This window comes from Cicer arietinum, chromosome 6, assembly GCF_000331145.2.
Source record: "Cicer arietinum cultivar CDC Frontier isolate Library 1 chromosome 6, Cicar.CDCFrontier_v2.0, whole genome shotgun sequence".
Classification (NCBI taxonomy): domain Eukaryota; kingdom Viridiplantae; phylum Streptophyta; class Magnoliopsida; order Fabales; family Fabaceae; genus Cicer; species Cicer arietinum.
The window spans coordinates 6133540-6152360 of record NC_021165.2 but is presented as its reverse complement, the minus strand read 5'-3'; the positions used below and the strand labels follow the sequence as shown (position 1 = coordinate 6152360).

Here is an 18821-nt window from a genome sequence, read left to right as displayed (position 1 = left end):
ATACCCAGAAATCAACTAGTAATGAACTTGACTACTTTATTCTCATAATATATAAGATAAATGTATCAACTAAGATTGCAAAGAATTCCATGACCGATTACACACCAATGGTAATTACCATGGGAATACCACTCAACCATCAGTTTAATAGAACTCCAGTCTTTTTATTTATATATGACACCGTATACAACAACATAGAGTAAAAAGATACAGTCAAAGTAACACAAACAGGAAAATAAAATATTGAAATATATTTCTTATGGTCTCTCCTTAATTTGTCAGTGCTGATTAATTTAATTAGCTATCCTGGATGGGGATTAATTGCAGTTGGCCACCGTATATCTCAGGGAGCTGACTTTCGTCTATTTCTTCTTGCAGTGTTGATTTCAGCTTATTGCTCTCTACAAATACTATCTGCAATGCACTCCCACTTTATAAATATTTTCCCTCAACATCTCAATATAAACAAATTAATATATAGCAATACCATGCATTGAGATACAATTTAATTTGAAACCTCACCTTTTTCCTAGTTTTGTTGTCAATGAACGGGTAAACTATTTTCCACACTCTCATAAATATGTATGGTGCGTGGAGAATAAGCAACTTCCCCAATCTTTCAGGGTAGTAATCCTGCATCCAAGAAATTAACAATCATAAGGTTTGAGTGTGTATATATAATGAATTTTCCAATTACTTGAATTCACAAACAAATACATACTATAACTAAATATACCTGCAAAATGGAGAGAGCACTGATGTATCCACGCACATCACTATTTGAGTAACTCCATCCCTTGAGTTCTATTATACCAACAAACTTCTCCTGACCAGGTGGCATGCTGATACGTTACATGATGATGTTACTATACCTTCAAGACTCTAATTGAATTCACAGTTTTAAAAATCCTGATATAGTATTGGAATAAGAAATTACCTGGCACATAGCTTATCAAGAAGATAGACTACGAACCCTGTATCACAGAAAATTACTTGTCATTGAGAAACTTATCAATAAATACTCCCAATTGAATTAATTTTTTAGATAATAATAATCATTAACTAGTAGATAGGTGAGGCACCCTTAAGACTACTGGACAAAGGCACGAATAACATACTGGTCTATAACTAGTAGCTAGGTGAGGCACTCCAAATAATTATTGTATATGACCAAACTAAAAAAAGAACCGCTCTAATATTCTCAAATACATGTCCCAATTGTAATTCAGACGTATTTCTAGAGAAAAAAAACATCAAAATATTTATATTCAAATTAGTCAATCTAAATACACATTAGGTAAAAAAAAATTCAATTAGTCTTTGGATGTCTAAGGGATTTCCTTGTTTAGAGTTGCCATAAACGATATTTTAGTAGTTTAGGATATTTGATCCCTCGAGGTAGGAAGGTAAAAGTCCAACTCTTGATCCTTAATCACTATCCTGACTCGAAATTTAATTTAGTTGTGTAACAAGATTGGGGAATGGGAGATTTCATATGGTTTAGGTACTTAGTAATTAGTAAAAAATTACTTTTGAATTCATGTAAACCATCTTTCTTTTGAAAATGTTTTGCACCGAAGACAATAAATATAGGTTGACCAATCTTGTTGCATCCTTGGACAAACACCTTGTCGTCTGCAAGGTCATTAGGAATCTCGGATATAGATATGGAACCATTTGGAACAAATGAACGTCTCCATTTCAAGTATTTGAGGAACATTGTTGAAGCCTTCTCCACATCTAAATCACGAGCACGTAGAAATCTTGTAATCGTTAAATCATCTTCTTCCTACAACAAAGATGATGTGGTATTACCGAATGCTAGTTAGAATTACAACAAAATAAATTACTGTAATTTTGCAAAAAATGTAAATTATAATTTTTTTTAAATTAATACACCGTGATTTTAACAAATTGATTTTTTGATAACAAACATAGCCATATTTGATTTGACAATATCACTCTCGTTAACTTTTTAGTTCAGCTTCAATCTATAACTTTTTATAACATTAATTGGGTAAGTTTGTTTTTGATTTCATTGTGGTTCTTCCATTTAAATTCTATTAGAAAAGAGCTATATTGATATGACTATTTTAAAATGAGGGATTGTTTCGAAACAAAAAACATACTATATCGGTGTAACTCTTCACTAGATATTTTACATTTTTGCTAATCCCTCCTCCTATATATATATATTTTGTTACACTTGCTCAAAAACAAAATACACCTAACCGTATATAAGTGACACCTATAAATTTTGAATTTATATACGGCATATGAACTTAGAAACACAAAAACTGACAGAGGAAAATGGGTTTCAATTCGAAAATATGAGAAGAATAAAAAGAGAAATTAGAAAAGATAATAACTGAAAATTTGAAAAGGAATTGAGAGTAATTTTAGGGAAAGCTCATAGATAAAAGAATTAAGAAAAATATTAAATTTCAGCGTCACTTTATTTTTTATAAAATGCTTACACTTAACTTTAGGACATTTGTTAGTGCACTAAAATAAAAAATTTGTATTATTCTTTCTTAAAAATTGTACATTTCATTTTTTACAAGATATAATTATCATTGGTAAAATCTTTAACACGAGCCCTTAAATGTAATGTTATCATAGCTCTTAACAATTAAGAGTATTATTGATAAACATGATAAGATAGATATGAGATAAAATTAAATAAATATATAATATAATAAATATATAATATTCTATATTTAATACACATATGATAATATTTTATTTTATTATGTATTTGATATATATTTTATTATGACATGATATAATATATATTATATTTAAATAATAAAATTACTATTATAAATAATTACACATTAATTTTTTTAAATTAGTTTATTATATTTTCAATATTATAAATTAACAAAAAAATACTAAAAAATTAAACGAGTAATAAAATAATTTTATATTTAAAAGTATAAATTGACACTATTAAATAAATAATCTAACTTTTTTTAAATTACGAGTATTAAATAATTATATTTTATTTGTTAGAATATAAATAAAAATATGATATATATTATATTTAAATTATAAAAATATCGTTGCGAACAAATTATATTTATTTTAAAATTTCAATTAATTTTTACATTTTTATTATTTTAAATACTAATTTATTAAATCATAAAGACAAAACTATATTTTATGATAAAATTATAAATACTTTTTAAATTAATTATTAATACTTTTTAAATTAATTATTAATATTTTATTCTTAATTTTAATATTAATTTTTATTAATTATTTTATATTTATATTTGATTATTTTTTATATTTATATTTTATAAAAATAATTGGATAAATTATTATTGTCATAATATATTTCTAACTCAGTTTATATTAAAGATATAAATTTCAATTAAAAATAAATAATATAATAAATTATAAATTAATTTGTCATATTTTATTGATTCTTGAAATACTAAATTTAAGTAGAAGATATGATAATTTATTTTTATTATCTCTTTTATGTTGTGAATCCAGTGTACCCTAAATTTCTCCCATTATTGTAGGACAGACGCACAGTGGCGTTGGTTAGCATAGCAGCTTCATTATGCGTTATAGTGAGTCTGACATTCATAAATTAAAAATAATGACATATCGGTTACCGTAGGAAGTAGTAATTGCGCCACTTACCTATCATCTATCATGATGGCAAAGTTAAGTATTTTGTAAAAAGACTCAAATATAAAAATTTCGATAAAAATATATAAAACTAGTTTTATAAGAATTCAACGGTAATTCTTTGGCGCAACTTACTTATCATTTATGTGTTAATATCATTAATTTTTAATATTTTATTAAAAAAGTTATGAATTTTTATTAAATTACTATTGTAAAATTATTTTATATTAATAAATTTTTTTTTTAAATTCTTATATGTTAACATTGCATCTCTGTTAAACTCATAAGTGTGTTTATCACAAGATCAGTTTTTATTTTCATGGAAATAAAAAGAAAAAGAAAAAAGGAAAATGTTGTTTATCACAATTAGCACTTTCATGAATAGCAAGCAAGATAATTGGTGAACTACACTATTATCCACCCATGTTTTCCATCATGGATGAAAATTTGACCACTTTTATAAAATTAGGTTGATAATAAATCCAACTAACTCAAAAATAATTCAAAATTTAATTTGATTATTATTTTATTAGATTTGATTTATAAATTAATAAATTGAATTTATGTTAAAAATTAAATTCGTTAAATAAGAGATGGATTTGAACTATATAGAATTTGATTCATTTGTTTCGTGAACCAATTCCATTTACATATATAAAAGATTATATAATTTTATTTTTGTATAAAATTAATTTGATTTGGAAGTTGTACAAATAAAAATTGATTTAGGTGAAAATATTAAAATATTTGAAAATGATATTGAACATTTTGTAAATAATGAAATACAAAATATTTGAAGAACTAGTATTAAAATGTTTTTTATATTATTTGAAAACAACTGAAGAGAGATACAACTTAGTTGTTTATAAAAAAAATTAAATTCGATCAATAACAAATCGTAAAAAAATTGTATTTGTTGTTCAAATTAATTAATTTTCAATAATATTTTAAATTATAAATATTATTTTAAAATAAAACTTGTGTCATTGAAAAGTTTAGGAACAATGTCTATAATTCTTATTTTTACCAAAAGAAATTGAAATCAAGTTTTCTGATGCATACCTTCCCGAAAAGGAAACTTTGACACTCTTCCTTCTTTTTTCTTAATGGATTTCAATTTTTTTTTCTATTATTTTCTTTTCACACTTCATATACAATTACAAACAACTATCAGGTTTAGTTTGAATTCGTAAACGATGAATATAATGAATTCGTCAAAAAACATGAATTCATTATAGATGATTGAAAATTCCGACTATCGCGGATTGATTATGCAAACTATGATCAACGTAGTGGAAGGAGAATTCCATATTCTACCACTTAATATTCAACTTATGACATAAAACTATAAAAATTAATATACTAATAATACACTAGATATTATAGACCAAAAAGAAAAATAATAATACAATAGATATTCAAAATATTTCATAAAAAGATTAAAAAAAAAAATACTCACACACTAATAATTCATGTCATTCTATTATTTCTGTATAACTTTAAAATAGGATCCTTAAAGTGTGGCTCAAATAATGACGGGTGTGCGAAGATATATGTTCTAACATATATACAATATTCAACTTCTTAACACTAAATATTCCTAAACATAAAAAATTAAAACTTTTAAATTGGTAAACAATAAATTTATTACATTTCATCTTCTAGATATTTTTCGTTTTTCAGTGAATATTTTTTCATGCTTTTGGTGAAGTTTAATTTGAATATATTTACTTTGTTTTATGGGAATTTGAATATTTATTTTATTATTATTATTATGAACAGCTTAAGAAAACTTGATTCATTTTTTTAGAGGCGATTTTAATTTCATTTATTGTGAAAGTAAAAGATATAGTTGGGAGAAAGTCTCACCAAAAGTAGTCAACTAAATTAAAATTAGACTGATAAAGAAATTGTTAATTTAACTTCTTATTTAACAAAATTAACGCTAATTATAATGTGAATTTCAAAAATACATTCACACAAATAACCTATTAAAAAAAACATTTCAGGGGAATACCAAACACGAATTTTAGTAAAAAAATACATATAAATTATCTATATGAGATTGATAATTAAAGGAGGAAGTAGAAATTTGTTAGTATAGTACCTTAGAAGATGGATCTTGTGTTTCAACAAAGGCTCTCAGAAGACGGATTTTTGTGAGTTCAGTTTCGTTGATAATCACATCATTTACAATAACTTGTGCTTTTGCTTCTAATCCCTTAGTTACATATGCTAAATCTTTGTTAGAATCTTCTAAGCTTGATCCACCATCACAACCATTCACTTTCACTTCTTCCATAATGGATCCACTCTTTCTTCTTCTTTTTCTTGTTAACTCTAGTGAATTCAAAAGCTCTTATTTATTGAAGCTTCCTTTTTGGTACATGTATCGATCTATTCCAACTCGATATAGACATACATAGTTAAATATGGCAGCGAACAAATAATATTAAATGCTTCTTCCAATTCTGTGGCAATGGAGGCCCCACAAATATAATGTGTTGAACTAACCAATTTTATGACAATTGATTTCATTTAAAATGCGAACTCACTATGGTGTTAACCACAAATTTGTAAATCAAACTCTATATATCGCGGGATGGTTCGGTTTTTGGGTCATAGTATTTAATAAGGGTTTTTTTTTGTCATTATGTTTAGCTCTATGTATTGACACAAATGGTCATATTATTTAAAATTCAGATCTTTTAAATTGAACAATTTATTTTAAATAGTAAGGTGAATAATTGTTTATAATTACAAACCATCAATAACAAATCAACAATAAATATTATAGATACATCATAATTAATCATGAGTTTATTCAGTGGCGGAGTTTGAACGAAAATGTTGAGGTGATCAAATTTTTAAAGTTTTAATAGATAAATAAAAATGTACAATATAGTATTGTATATAAAAAATTTAAGTTGTAAATTTATAAAAATATATTGACGATCAAACTCTTAATGCTTATAAGATTGAGTTAACAAATCAAATTTTGATTGACAATTTTAATAATTAAAAAATAGTTTCTAAAAATCATTTTTTTCTTTTTCAAATACTAAAGTTTTATAGGTTAATTGTTATGTTTTGTCAATATAATTTTGTTTACACTGTTACAACCATGACTTTAAAATGACTTTAAAAGTAATTATAATAAAAATTAAATTGTTTTATTAATCTGACAATTATGATTAATTGACAATATAAAATATCTTTACATTGTTCATGTATACAAATTAAATTCAAATTTTTACACTATTAATACAACTTTCTTAACTACAAGGATAATAATGTTTAAGATATCAATATTGGCATAATGTTAATAAAAGATAAGGGTTTGATTTGAGTATTATGCAATATATTTTAAAATTACGTGGAATTATATCTTAAATCAATAAATGTCGAATTTATTAGTTTAATTCAACTTGGACTCAAACTCATAAAAAAAATATTAATCTAATTTAATTAGTTTTAGTTAAATTTTTGGTATCATATAATCATTTAGTTTGATTTTTACATATCTGTATAAAATTCACAATTATATCTCTAGATAAAATTCGCAACTCAGATAGTTGAAATTTATGTTAAAAATTTTAGTTTATTTTATAATTATAGTAGTTGTTTTTGTAATTTTTTTAATAAATAATTCCCTCCTTTTTTTTACAATAGACTTATTGATTATAATTTGATCAACAAAATTTGATGTATTTATTCATGTTATGGATCAAATAGATCAATTTTTATTGATCAAATTATAGGTCAAATATATCTCATAAATAAAAGAGTAATATTATTAGAACACAAAAATTTAACACAAACATATTATTGTGTAAAATAAAGAGGAACACGTTTTGTAGTTATGTCTCATTTTGTGTCAAATTATGTTTCAATAATATTACTCAAACAAAAAAATAAAAATTGTAGTATTTTTTAAAAAATTATTGAGAACTTTGTGTGGTTGTGACCACTCTACGCCCCCAAGATCCACAATAAGTTTATTAGAATAATAGTCGTGATTTTTTCACTTTACATTTTATTTATTTTTTATTTATTTTAGAAGATCTAAATTTATTGATCAAATAGTATTTTTTTTATTTGGAAAACTATAAGTACTTGATACTTCATCCGGTTTCAAATATAAACATAAAAAAAATTAGTTTTTCATGGTGTAGAATATAAGCAACTTTCAATAATTTTTATTATATTAAATATTATTTTTCTCATAATACTTTTCATTTAATTTAAACTTTTTTACTCCTATTTTCAATGTCATAATTAATGCATTTATGTTTACAAAGTGTTATAAGTGTAATTTTAGATGTTAATTTATTTATTTTTCAATACCGATAAAAATTGATTGATTCATGAATATGTGCATCCGGTTTATTTTTTGTTGATTAAATACAAAATTGGAAGGAATATAACTCTACAAAACAATATAGAAGAACGAATAATATTAACAATACCACACATGTTTTTCAATGCATTCTCTTTGATAACAAAAATTCACGAGTCTAAACAAAATTAAATAGAAACGACATAATTAAGTGAGACACATGAAAATTTCAACTAAAAAATTGTGGTACAGTGTTTGTTATACATGACTAGATGATCCATGCAGAAGTTTTTTATGGTTGAAATGTAAAACTTGTTAAAGAATGAGTCTCATCAAATAGTAAGTATGGTGAGATTAGACGAACCAGAAATGAAATTAGAAATTAAGAACAATAATGCATTTTCATCATATATATAAGATAAATGTATCAAGTAAGATTGGCAAGAACTCCACGAGTGATTAGTTACATACCAATGGGAATATATAGCAATCAACTATCCAAGCTTTTTATTTATATATGACAACACCATAGAGTAGAAAAATATAGTGAAAATATTATTTGTTATGGTATCTCCTTAATTTGTAAGTAGTGATTAATTTAATTAGATATCCTGGATGGGGACTAATTGCTGTTTGCCACCGAATATCTCAGGGAGCTGAGTTTCATCTATTTCTTCTAGCAATGTTGATTTCAGCTTATTGCTCTCTACAAACACTATCTGCAATTAATGCACTCTCACTTTATAAATATTTTCCTTCAATATAAACAAACATGCATTGATATATAATTTAATTTCAAACCTCACCTTTTCCCTAGTTTTGTTGTCAATGAAAGGGTTAACTATTTTCCACACTCTCATAAAAATGTATGGTGCGTGGAGAATAAGCAACTTCCCCAATCTTTCAGGGTAGTAATCCTACATCCAAGAAATTAACAATCATAAGGTTTGAGTGTGTATATATATATATGATGAATTTTCCAATGAATTAAATTCACACCTGCAAAATGGAGAGAGCATTGATGTATCCACGCACATCACTATTTGAGTAACCCCATCCCTTCAGTTCTACTAAACTAACAAACTTCTCTTGCCCACGTGGCATGCTGACACATATCTTATCAAGTGCATACACTACGAACCCTGTATCACAAAAGTTTGTTACAAAAGTCTTTCTCAACAAACTTTTATTGCAAATATAACATTTATTTAATTTGAGTAAAAACTTACGTTTAAATTCATCTAGACCATTTTTCCTTTGAAAATGTTTTGCACCGAATATTAAAATTATAGGTTGACCAATCTTGTTGTGTCCTTGGACATAAACCTTGTTGTCGGCAAGATCATTAGAAATTTCGGGTAGAGTTATAGAACCATTTGGAACAAATGAACGTCTCCATTTCAAGTATTTGAGGAACATTGTTGAAGCCTTCTCCACATCTAAATCACGAGCACGTAGAAATCTTCTAATCGTTAAATCATCTTCTTCCTTCAACCATCATCACAACACTATAATGAATTTCTATAATTTTAATCTCAACTTTATTTTTGAAACAAAAGAATAAGAAAGATAAAAGATTCAATTGAAACTTTAACTTTTAAAAGGGACCGGATTAAAACAACATAGGAAATTCAAATGAAGCTTTTAAGAGTAAAAACAAATCCAAAAGAAAAAACTGTATTTTAACCTATCATTTAAACAAGATCATTTAGTTGACATTTTTTAATAACAAAAAGATAAGTTCAGAAGTGGATTATAAAGAAATAATAATCCTAATAAATATCACTAGATGATTTTTTTAATTTTGCCGGATACACCCCTAATTTTTTGGTTACACCCCTCTCAAACACAATATCTTTAACAGCATATAAGTGACGTTTTTATAGTTTTTGGTAGGTTTTCTTTTTTTTTTTTTTGTCTGAGAATTTGACGTACGTTACATGATAAATTTTTTTAAATACACAAAGTTAATTCACGTACTATTTATACATTTTAAATATATATGTAGTATAAGAACTTAATTTATAGAGGTGTATTAAAAAATGGAACACAAAAAACGGGTAGAGAAATATTATTTCCAATTCGAAAAAGGAGAGAAAGATATATAAGAGAGAGGAATTAGAAAAGAATAATGATTGTAAATTTGAAAAATGTTCAATCTAGAATAAATTATAAATGTTAAAAAAATATTGCTGACTATATTTAATTTATGTATTTCCAATAAAAAGTTAAGTCTATTAACTAAATTATCTTCAATGGCTAATAAATTGAATCATTGAAAATATAAAAAATTATATTAAATGGTGGATGATTTAAAGATCTTATGATTAAATAGGAACGAAGTCATTATTTTTTGTTTATATTTCACTTTAAAGAAAATATAAATAATTTTGTTTATATTAGATCAAATGAGGAATTATTTAAAGATTTTATGATTAAATAGAAAATAAATTATTATTATTTTTTTATATTTAATTTTTTAAAATATTATAAAATAGTTTTCTTTTTATATATTTGATGCGAGAGAGAGGGAGTAATTTCATTTAAGAGGGGTGTAAGGGAAAATTGATAGCAAATAATATTTTTTTATTTGAAAACATAGTAATATTTTGGTTGAATTTTTTTTATATTCTCTTTTTAGTTTTATTTACTAATAAAAAATTAATTGTTGATTTAATAAATAACAATAATTAAAAAAATTATATTATATTAATAAAATCAAACAAAATATATTTAATAAAAAAATATATTAAAATTATTGATGTTAAATAGATGTGTCAAATTAAATAATTTAATATATTATCTTAACAACTCGCTTTTATTTTATAAAAAATTGTTATAAAAAAAACTAAATAAATTTCAATGCAGATATGACAAAGAATTTTAAATGAAGAAATATATATATATACAAAAAAAATATTTTAATATTTCACAGTCACTATATTTTCAGCCATTACTTCCCATTTTAGCACAGACGCGCAGTGTGTCAGTTAGCGTTAGCATACATCATGCCATACTGCCATTCATAAAATCAGAGCCACAACCCACCCAAAATGGATTCATTGTATTTTAGGTTAAAATTAATAATTAAAATAAATGAATATAAATTATTTGAATGAAATAAAAGGTTGACTAAAAGAAATAGAAACAAAATTGTAAAAAAGTAGAGAAGTTAAAGTTGTTGGGATACTAGTCCCAACATATCATACAAATTCTTCAATTCTAGCAATACAAAAGCGTCCCCTATTATGTACTCCCTCCGAATAATCCTATAAGAAGAAAGTCGTTTCATCATTTCATTTCATGTATATTAAAATAAATTATAAATAAATAAGAAAATATTATTTTTATTAAATATTAAATATTAATATATTATCAATATCATATATAAAAATTAGAAGATGTTATATTAAAAATAGTACAAATAATATTAATTAAATAGTAAATTAAAAAATTCATTGAAAATTTAAAAATTCATTTATTTTAAAATATTTTTTAATAAATAAATCATTCATTAAAAGACAAAAGAATTCAGCACAATGACGTATTAACAACTAAAAGAAGTAGAATTTAGTTATTGGACGGTGGTTTCTCTTTTCTTTTTTCCACAGTAAGTTGTAACCTATTTTTAAGAAAGAGACGCCTAAGTAGTAGTTTGGAGTCCACTTTTTGGAAAGAGACAACTAAATAATTCGGTAACGACACTTAAGTTATTCAAATTTTATAAAATTAACTTTTCTTGATCTATTTCATTGTTTGGATGGGATAAATTTGTCACAATTCACAAAGTAAAATTGCAGACAAGAAATACCTCAAAGAAAGTAATCTAATGGAAAATGAATCACGAAGGGAACAAATGTCTTTGTGAACAAATTATATTTTACTAATTCAAGGGATTTTTCAATTTGGGATTTAAACAAGAGGTTATGATGGGAGAAAGAAGGGAATGAAAGTGACTTGTAGAATGTGACTCGTCATTCTTAACCCAAACTAAACGACCATCTTTTTTTAAATTAAAAAAAAAAGAGTAAAGATGCAAGCGTAACCAAATCTAAATCATCTTATTAAAGAAAAAAAAATGCTAAAAAATGAACACGATAAGAATTGTGATAAAAATAAATCATCATATATAGTCTAATTTTAATGTTTGATAAATTAATATTATATAATAAATTAATTCAGAACTCTATCGTATTATATTTTTTTAGTTGAAATTTTTATCATAAATATAAATTAGATTATAAATCATCAAAATATGATAAGAACAATAATTTAATAATTTAATTTTATAAAATATAATTTAAAATATAAAAAATATAAATTTAATCAAATATAAAAATAATTAATAGAATTTGATATTAAACTTAAAAATGAAAGATTAATAACTAATTTAAAAAATATTTATGATTTTATTATAAAGGTAGTTTTGTTTTTTTATAAAATTTAATAAATTAGTATTTAAAATTATAAAATTATATGAAAATTAATTAAAAATTTAAAATAAATATAATTTATTTACAGTAGTATTTTTGCCATTTACATATAATATATATATATATATATATATATATCATATCTTTATTTATATTTTAACAAATAAAATAAAATTATTTGGTTATTCATAATTTTTTTTTAAAATTAAATTATTTATTTAATAGTGTCAATGAATAGTTTTAAATATAAAACTATTTCATTACTTATTTAATTTTTTTAGTATTTTTTTATTAATTTATAATATTTAAAATATATTTAAGTTAATTAAAAAAAAATTAATATACAAACATTTATAATAGTAATTTTTGTCATTTAAATATAATATATATTATATTATGTCTTGATGAAATGTCAATCAAATATATGACAAAAAAATATTATTTTGTTGTTATACTGTGTGTATCAAACGAATCATAAAAATAATGTATGCAATTTTCGTAATGATTAATAAAAAATAATTTTGAAAAATGACTTACGTCACTACATAATTTACTATTTTTAATAAAATAAAATACTAAACAATTTTCAAATTAAAATAGATAAAGTACTATAATAATATGTATGATAAAATTAGGAAGATTGCATGTCGTGATTATTTGGATACATGTCGTGATTGCAAAATTAAGTCTTATATATAAGAAATTCAAGTATTTAAAAGTCATTGACATAAATATAGAGAAAATATAATGTTAATGTAAATTAATTTTATAACAATTAAACAGTTATTTTAATTATATAGTAAAGAAACAACTATAATTAAAGTGTTGTTACAAAATAAATTTATGTAATAATATCGGGAATTTTCAATATTCTTATAACAAAAGTTGTAAATTTAATTTTGTCGATCTAAAATTATTTTATATTACATTTTTTCTAAACTCAAAAATATGTTTATCATGTGATTAATTTTGATTCCAATAAAAAAGCAAAAAAGAAAATTTTGGCACTCTTCCTTTTTCTTTCTATTCATATTTTTATTTTTTCCTTTTCTTTTCACACTTCATATACAAATTATCAGGTTTTATTAGAATTCGTAAGCGATGAATATAAAGAACTCATCGTATACAAAAAGCATTAATTCACCGTAGAGGATTATCGCGGATTGACTATAGTTTTTTTATTTACTTTATGAAATCGGATTGATTAGCAAACTATGACCAAGGGGACTGAATGTAGTTGGAAACGGGGAATTCCATATTCCACCGCTTAATATTCAACTTATGAGTTTAAGAATAAGGGAAATTATTATTAGTACAGAGCAAAATACTTTGATCTTTATTTTTATCTCTCTTCCTCTATGATCTTCATAAAATAAGGAAGTACTAATTGTGGGTGAGTTTTACTATCATACTCTTAAACATCCAAAATTAAAACTTTTAAATAGATAAACAATAAATTCCCTACATTTCATCCCCTAAATATTTATATAATTTAACTAAGTGATTAATTTGTATATTAATTTTTTACGAAACACGTTAATACAGCTTAAGAAAATTTAATTTATATCTTTTATACAATATCTCAAATTGGAGTATTGTGAATGGAAAAAAATGTGATTAGAAGAGAGACTGAACAAAGATTGTCAATTAAATTCTCTATTCAAAAATAATCATCAATAAAATTGGTGGATATATTCTTTACACTAATAAAATATTAAGAATCATCTTAGAGTAATATCAACCACATGACACGAATTTGACTCCAAAAATACATGTAATTTATCTATTTATATGAGATTGATAATTAAAGGAGGAAGTAGAAAAAGGTAAAGGGTAAATTTGTTAGCATAGTACCTTAGAAGATGGATCTTGTGTTTCAACAAAGGCTCTCAGAAGACGGATTTTTGTGAGTTCAGTTTCGTTGATAATCACATCATTTACAATAACTTGTGCTTTTGCTTCTAATCCCTTAGTTACATATGCTAAATCTTTGTTAGAATCTTCTAAGCTTGATCCACCATCACAACCATTCACTTTCACTTCTTCCATTACCAATCGACCCTCTTCTTGTTATGCAAAGTGAATTCAGCGCCAAGAAAGCTCTTATTGATGTGAACCTTCCTTTTTGGTAGATATATGATGTATTGATTGGACATATATACAAAGATAATCATGTTGCAAAAATAAATGAGTTCAAGTGGTTGATAGTTTTTTTTTTTTTTTAATGACAAATTGTTGAGAATAATTTGAATTTGAATTTTGACTAAAATAATTATTTATTTTTCAATTGAATTTTAAATTACTAATACCACTAAATATAATGTGTATTGAACTTCCCAATTTGATAATTACTTTTATGTGAAGAGCCACTATGGTGTTAACGATATGGTGTTCACAACATAGGTGTAAATGAATTCTACATTAATAAGGGCTTTTGGGTCATTATGTTTTGTTTAGGCTATTGGCATATGTACCTATCAACCAAATACAATTTTTTTTTTTTTTTTTTAAAATAAATATAATTTATTTACAGTAGTATTTTTGCCATTTACATATAATATATATATATATATATATATATATCATATCTTTATTTATATTTTAACAAATAAAATAAAATTATTTGGTTATTCATAATTTTTTTTTAAAATTAAATTATTTATTTAATAGTGTCAATGAATAGTTTTAAATATAAAACTATTTCATTACTTATTTAATTTTTTTAGTATTTTTTTATTAATTTATAATATTTAAAATATATTTAAGTTAATTAAAAAAAAATTAATATACAAACATTTATAATAGTAATTTTTGTCATTTAAATATAATATATATTATATTATGTCTTGATGAAATGTCAATCAAATATATGACAAAAAAATATTATTTTGTTGTTATACTGTGTGTATCAAACGAATCATAAAAATAATGTATGCAATTTTCGTAATGATTAATAAAAAATAATTTTGAAAAATGACTTACGTCACTACATAATTTACTATTTTTAATAAAATAAAATACTAAACAATTTTCAAATTAAAATAGATAAAGTACTATAATAATATGTATGATAAAATTAGGAAGATTGCATGTCGTGATTATTTGGATACATGTCGTGATTGCAAAATTAAGTCTTATATATAAGAAATTCAAGTATTTAAAAGTCATTGACATAAATATAGAGAAAATATAATGTTAATGTAAATTAATTTTATAACAATTAAACAGTTATTTTAATTATATAGTAAAGAAACAACTATAATTAAAGTGTTGTTACAAAATAAATTTATGTAATAATATCGGGAATTTTCAATATTCTTATAACAAAAGTTGTAAATTTAATTTTGTCGATCTAAAATTATTTTATATTACATTTTTTCTAAACTCAAAAATATGTTTATCATGTGATTAATTTTGATTCCAATAAAAAAGCAAAAAAGAAAATTTTGGCACTCTTCCTTTTTCTTTCTATTCATATTTTTATTTTTTCCTTTTCTTTTCACACTTCATATACAAATTATCAGGTTTTATTAGAATTCGTAAGCGATGAATATAAAGAACTCATCGTATACAAAAAGCATTAATTCACCGTAGAGGATTATCGCGGATTGACTATAGTTTTTTTATTTACTTTATGAAATCGGATTGATTAGCAAACTATGACCAAGGGGACTGAATGTAGTTGGAAACGGGGAATTCCATATTCCACCGCTTAATATTCAACTTATGAGTTTAAGAATAAGGGAAATTATTATTAGTACAGAGCAAAATACTTTGATCTTTATTTTTATCTCTCTTCCTCTATGATCTTCATAAAATAAGGAAGTACTAATTGTGGGTGAGTTTTACTATCATACTCTTAAACATCCAAAATTAAAACTTTTAAATAGATAAACAATAAATTCCCTACATTTCATCCCCTAAATATTTATATAATTTAACTAAGTGATTAATTTGTATATTAATTTTTTACGAAACACGTTAATACAGCTTAAGAAAATTTAATTTATATCTTTTATACAATATCTCAAATTGGAGTATTGTGAATGGAAAAAAATGTGATTAGAAGAGAGACTGAACAAAGATTGTCAATTAAATTCTCTATTCAAAAATAATCATCAATAAAATTGGTGGATATATTCTTTACACTAATAAAATATTAAGAATCATCTTAGAGTAATATCAACCACATGACACGAATTTGACTCCAAAAATACATGTAATTTATCTATTTATATGAGATTGATAATTAAAGGAGGAAGTAGAAAAAGGTAAAGGGTAAATTTGTTAGCATAGTACCTTAGAAGATGGATCTTGTGTTTCAACAAAGGCTCTCAGAAGACGGATTTTTGTGAGTTCAGTTTCGTTGATAATCACATCATTTACAATAACTTGTGCTTTTGCTTCTAATCCCTTAGTTACATATGCTAAATCTTTGTTAGAATCTTCTAAGCTTGATCCACCATCACAACCATTCACTTTCACTTCTTCCATTACCAATCGACCCTCTTCTTGTTATGCAAAGTGAATTCAGCGCCAAGAAAGCTCTTATTGATGTGAACCTTCCTTTTTGGTAGATATATGATGTATTGATTGGACATATATACAAAGATAATCATGTTGCAAAAATAAATGAGTTCAAGTGGTTGATAGTTTTTTTTTTTTTTTAATGACAAATTGTTGAGAATAATTTGAATTTGAATTTTGACTAAAATAATTATTTATTTTTCAATTGAATTTTAAATTACTAATACCACTAAATATAATGTGTATTGAACTTCCCAATTTGATAATTACTTTTATGTGAAGAGCCACTATGGTGTTAACGATATGGTGTTCACAACATAGGTGTAAATGAATTCTACATTAATAAGGGCTTTTGGGTCATTATGTTTTGTTTAGGCTATTGGCATATGTACCTATCAACCAAATACAATTTTTTTTTTTTTTTTTTTTTTTTTTTATTTTTTGGGTTTTAAAAGAAGAAAAAGTCAATTTTATTTAAAACAAATTTTAATAGACTAATGTGGATTATAGATCGATGTTTAAAAAATATTTAAAATTTTAACGTCTATAATTGTGATATCTTAAAAGTAGATTTTAATTATCATTTCATTTTTACTTTTATGATTAAGACATAACTTAAATGATATCAATTTAATAAAAATAAAAGAAAATAAAAATGTATCGTATGGATTAATATGAATCAAATTTTTTGTTATTCATAAAAACAAGGATTCTTGGGAACTATTATTTTTAAAATTATTTGATATATTATTAAAATATATCAAAATTAAGGTTTATTTATTATAATATCCTACCTTTTTTTTAAAGCAACCAAAATGTCCTAATATGAAGACGAAAAAAATACAAAAATGTCATACTTTTTAGTTCCTTCAAGAAGTCGCATCTCTGTCCTATAATTAGTTGAATACAAAATAATTTTAGTGCATTAGGAGGTAGCATCTTGGGGATGCGACAATATACACATTTTCAATTTTTCTTCTTCTTATTTTAACAATTGAATAATCGTTTAATTAATAAATTAAAAATAGTTAAAATATTAAAAAAAATATACTATTAATAAAATAAAATATATTATAAATTAAAGAAAAAATACAGTTGAGTGGATGTACCAAAATAAATAACATATTATATTATTTTAACAACTCTATTTTATCTTGTGGATATAAATTTATATTATTACAACAACTCTTTCAGCACATAAATTAGTCACTTAACTTTATTTTGTTAATAATTTTCTCCTATTTTTTTCTCCATATCTAATAAATAAAAATAATCATAATTAAAAATAGTGAATTATATTAAAAACATGAAACAAAATACATTAAATCGGGAAAAAAAAATACATCAAATTTAAATTGATTATGTCCACCTAAATGACTTTCAGTTTCACATCTATGATGTTGTCGAACTCGTCTAGCTCTTTGAACGAGTTGACGTTGTTATAGTTGATCCTCATTTTGATCATTATCCTCGTTGTAATGTGTAACTTGTCAAACGTTCCAAACTATACCAAACAAATGATATATTGGCAAGAATACGAATGTGTTAACATGTGTCACAGTCCTCAAATGCCGAGAGTCAAGAAAGATAACCCAAAAAGAGTAAACGCATTAAATTAAAAACGGACACTATAGAAAAAGTAGAAAAAGTGCCAAGACAATGTGGATTATGCAGATCCCTGATCATACTATGAAATATTGTCCAAACGGTGTTGGCACATCTAGTCAAATTTGATGTATTTTTTCTTTGATTTAATATATTTTGTTTCATGTTATTAATTTAATTTACTATTTTTAATAATAATAATATATTATTAATAATAATTTTTATTTATTAGATTGGGAGAAATTATAGGAGAAAATTGTTAACAAAATAAA

The 18821-nt window shown here is 23.6% G+C and overlaps 2 protein-coding genes across 3 annotated transcripts; both read right to left on the bottom strand.

Moving 5' to 3' along the window:
• Positions 1 to 16: 16 nt before the first annotated feature.
• LOC101489440 (uncharacterized) lies at positions 17 to 6127 on the bottom strand. The gene is made up of 6 exons (XM_004503790.4): positions 5753 to 6127; positions 1531 to 1789; positions 938 to 974; positions 737 to 842; positions 523 to 633; positions 17 to 414 (listed from the first exon to the last, which is right to left on the bottom strand). The coding sequence occupies exons 1-6, from the start codon at positions 5945 to 5947 to the stop codon at positions 298 to 300; spliced, it is 825 nt and encodes a 274-aa protein (XP_004503847.1). The 5' UTR covers positions 5948 to 6127; the 3' UTR covers positions 17 to 297.
• Positions 6128 to 8366: 2239 nt separating this feature from the next.
• Positions 8367 to 14572, bottom strand: LOC101488884 (uncharacterized). Of its 2 annotated transcripts, XM_004503788.4 has the most exons (6): positions 14272 to 14572; positions 11194 to 11253; positions 9214 to 9472; positions 8984 to 9126; positions 8791 to 8901; positions 8367 to 8703 (listed from the first exon to the last, which is right to left on the bottom strand). In XM_004503788.4, exons 1-6 carry the CDS (start codon positions 14464 to 14466, stop codon positions 8587 to 8589), a joined length of 885 nt encoding a protein of 294 aa, XP_004503845.1. In that variant the 5' UTR covers positions 14467 to 14572; the 3' UTR covers positions 8367 to 8586. The 2 variants fall into 2 exon arrangements, with proteins under 2 accessions (XP_004503845.1, XP_004503846.1); XM_004503789.4 differs by lacking the exon at positions 11194 to 11253 and having other exon boundaries at positions 14272 to 14569.
• Between the last annotated feature and the right edge of the window lie 4249 nt (positions 14573 to 18821).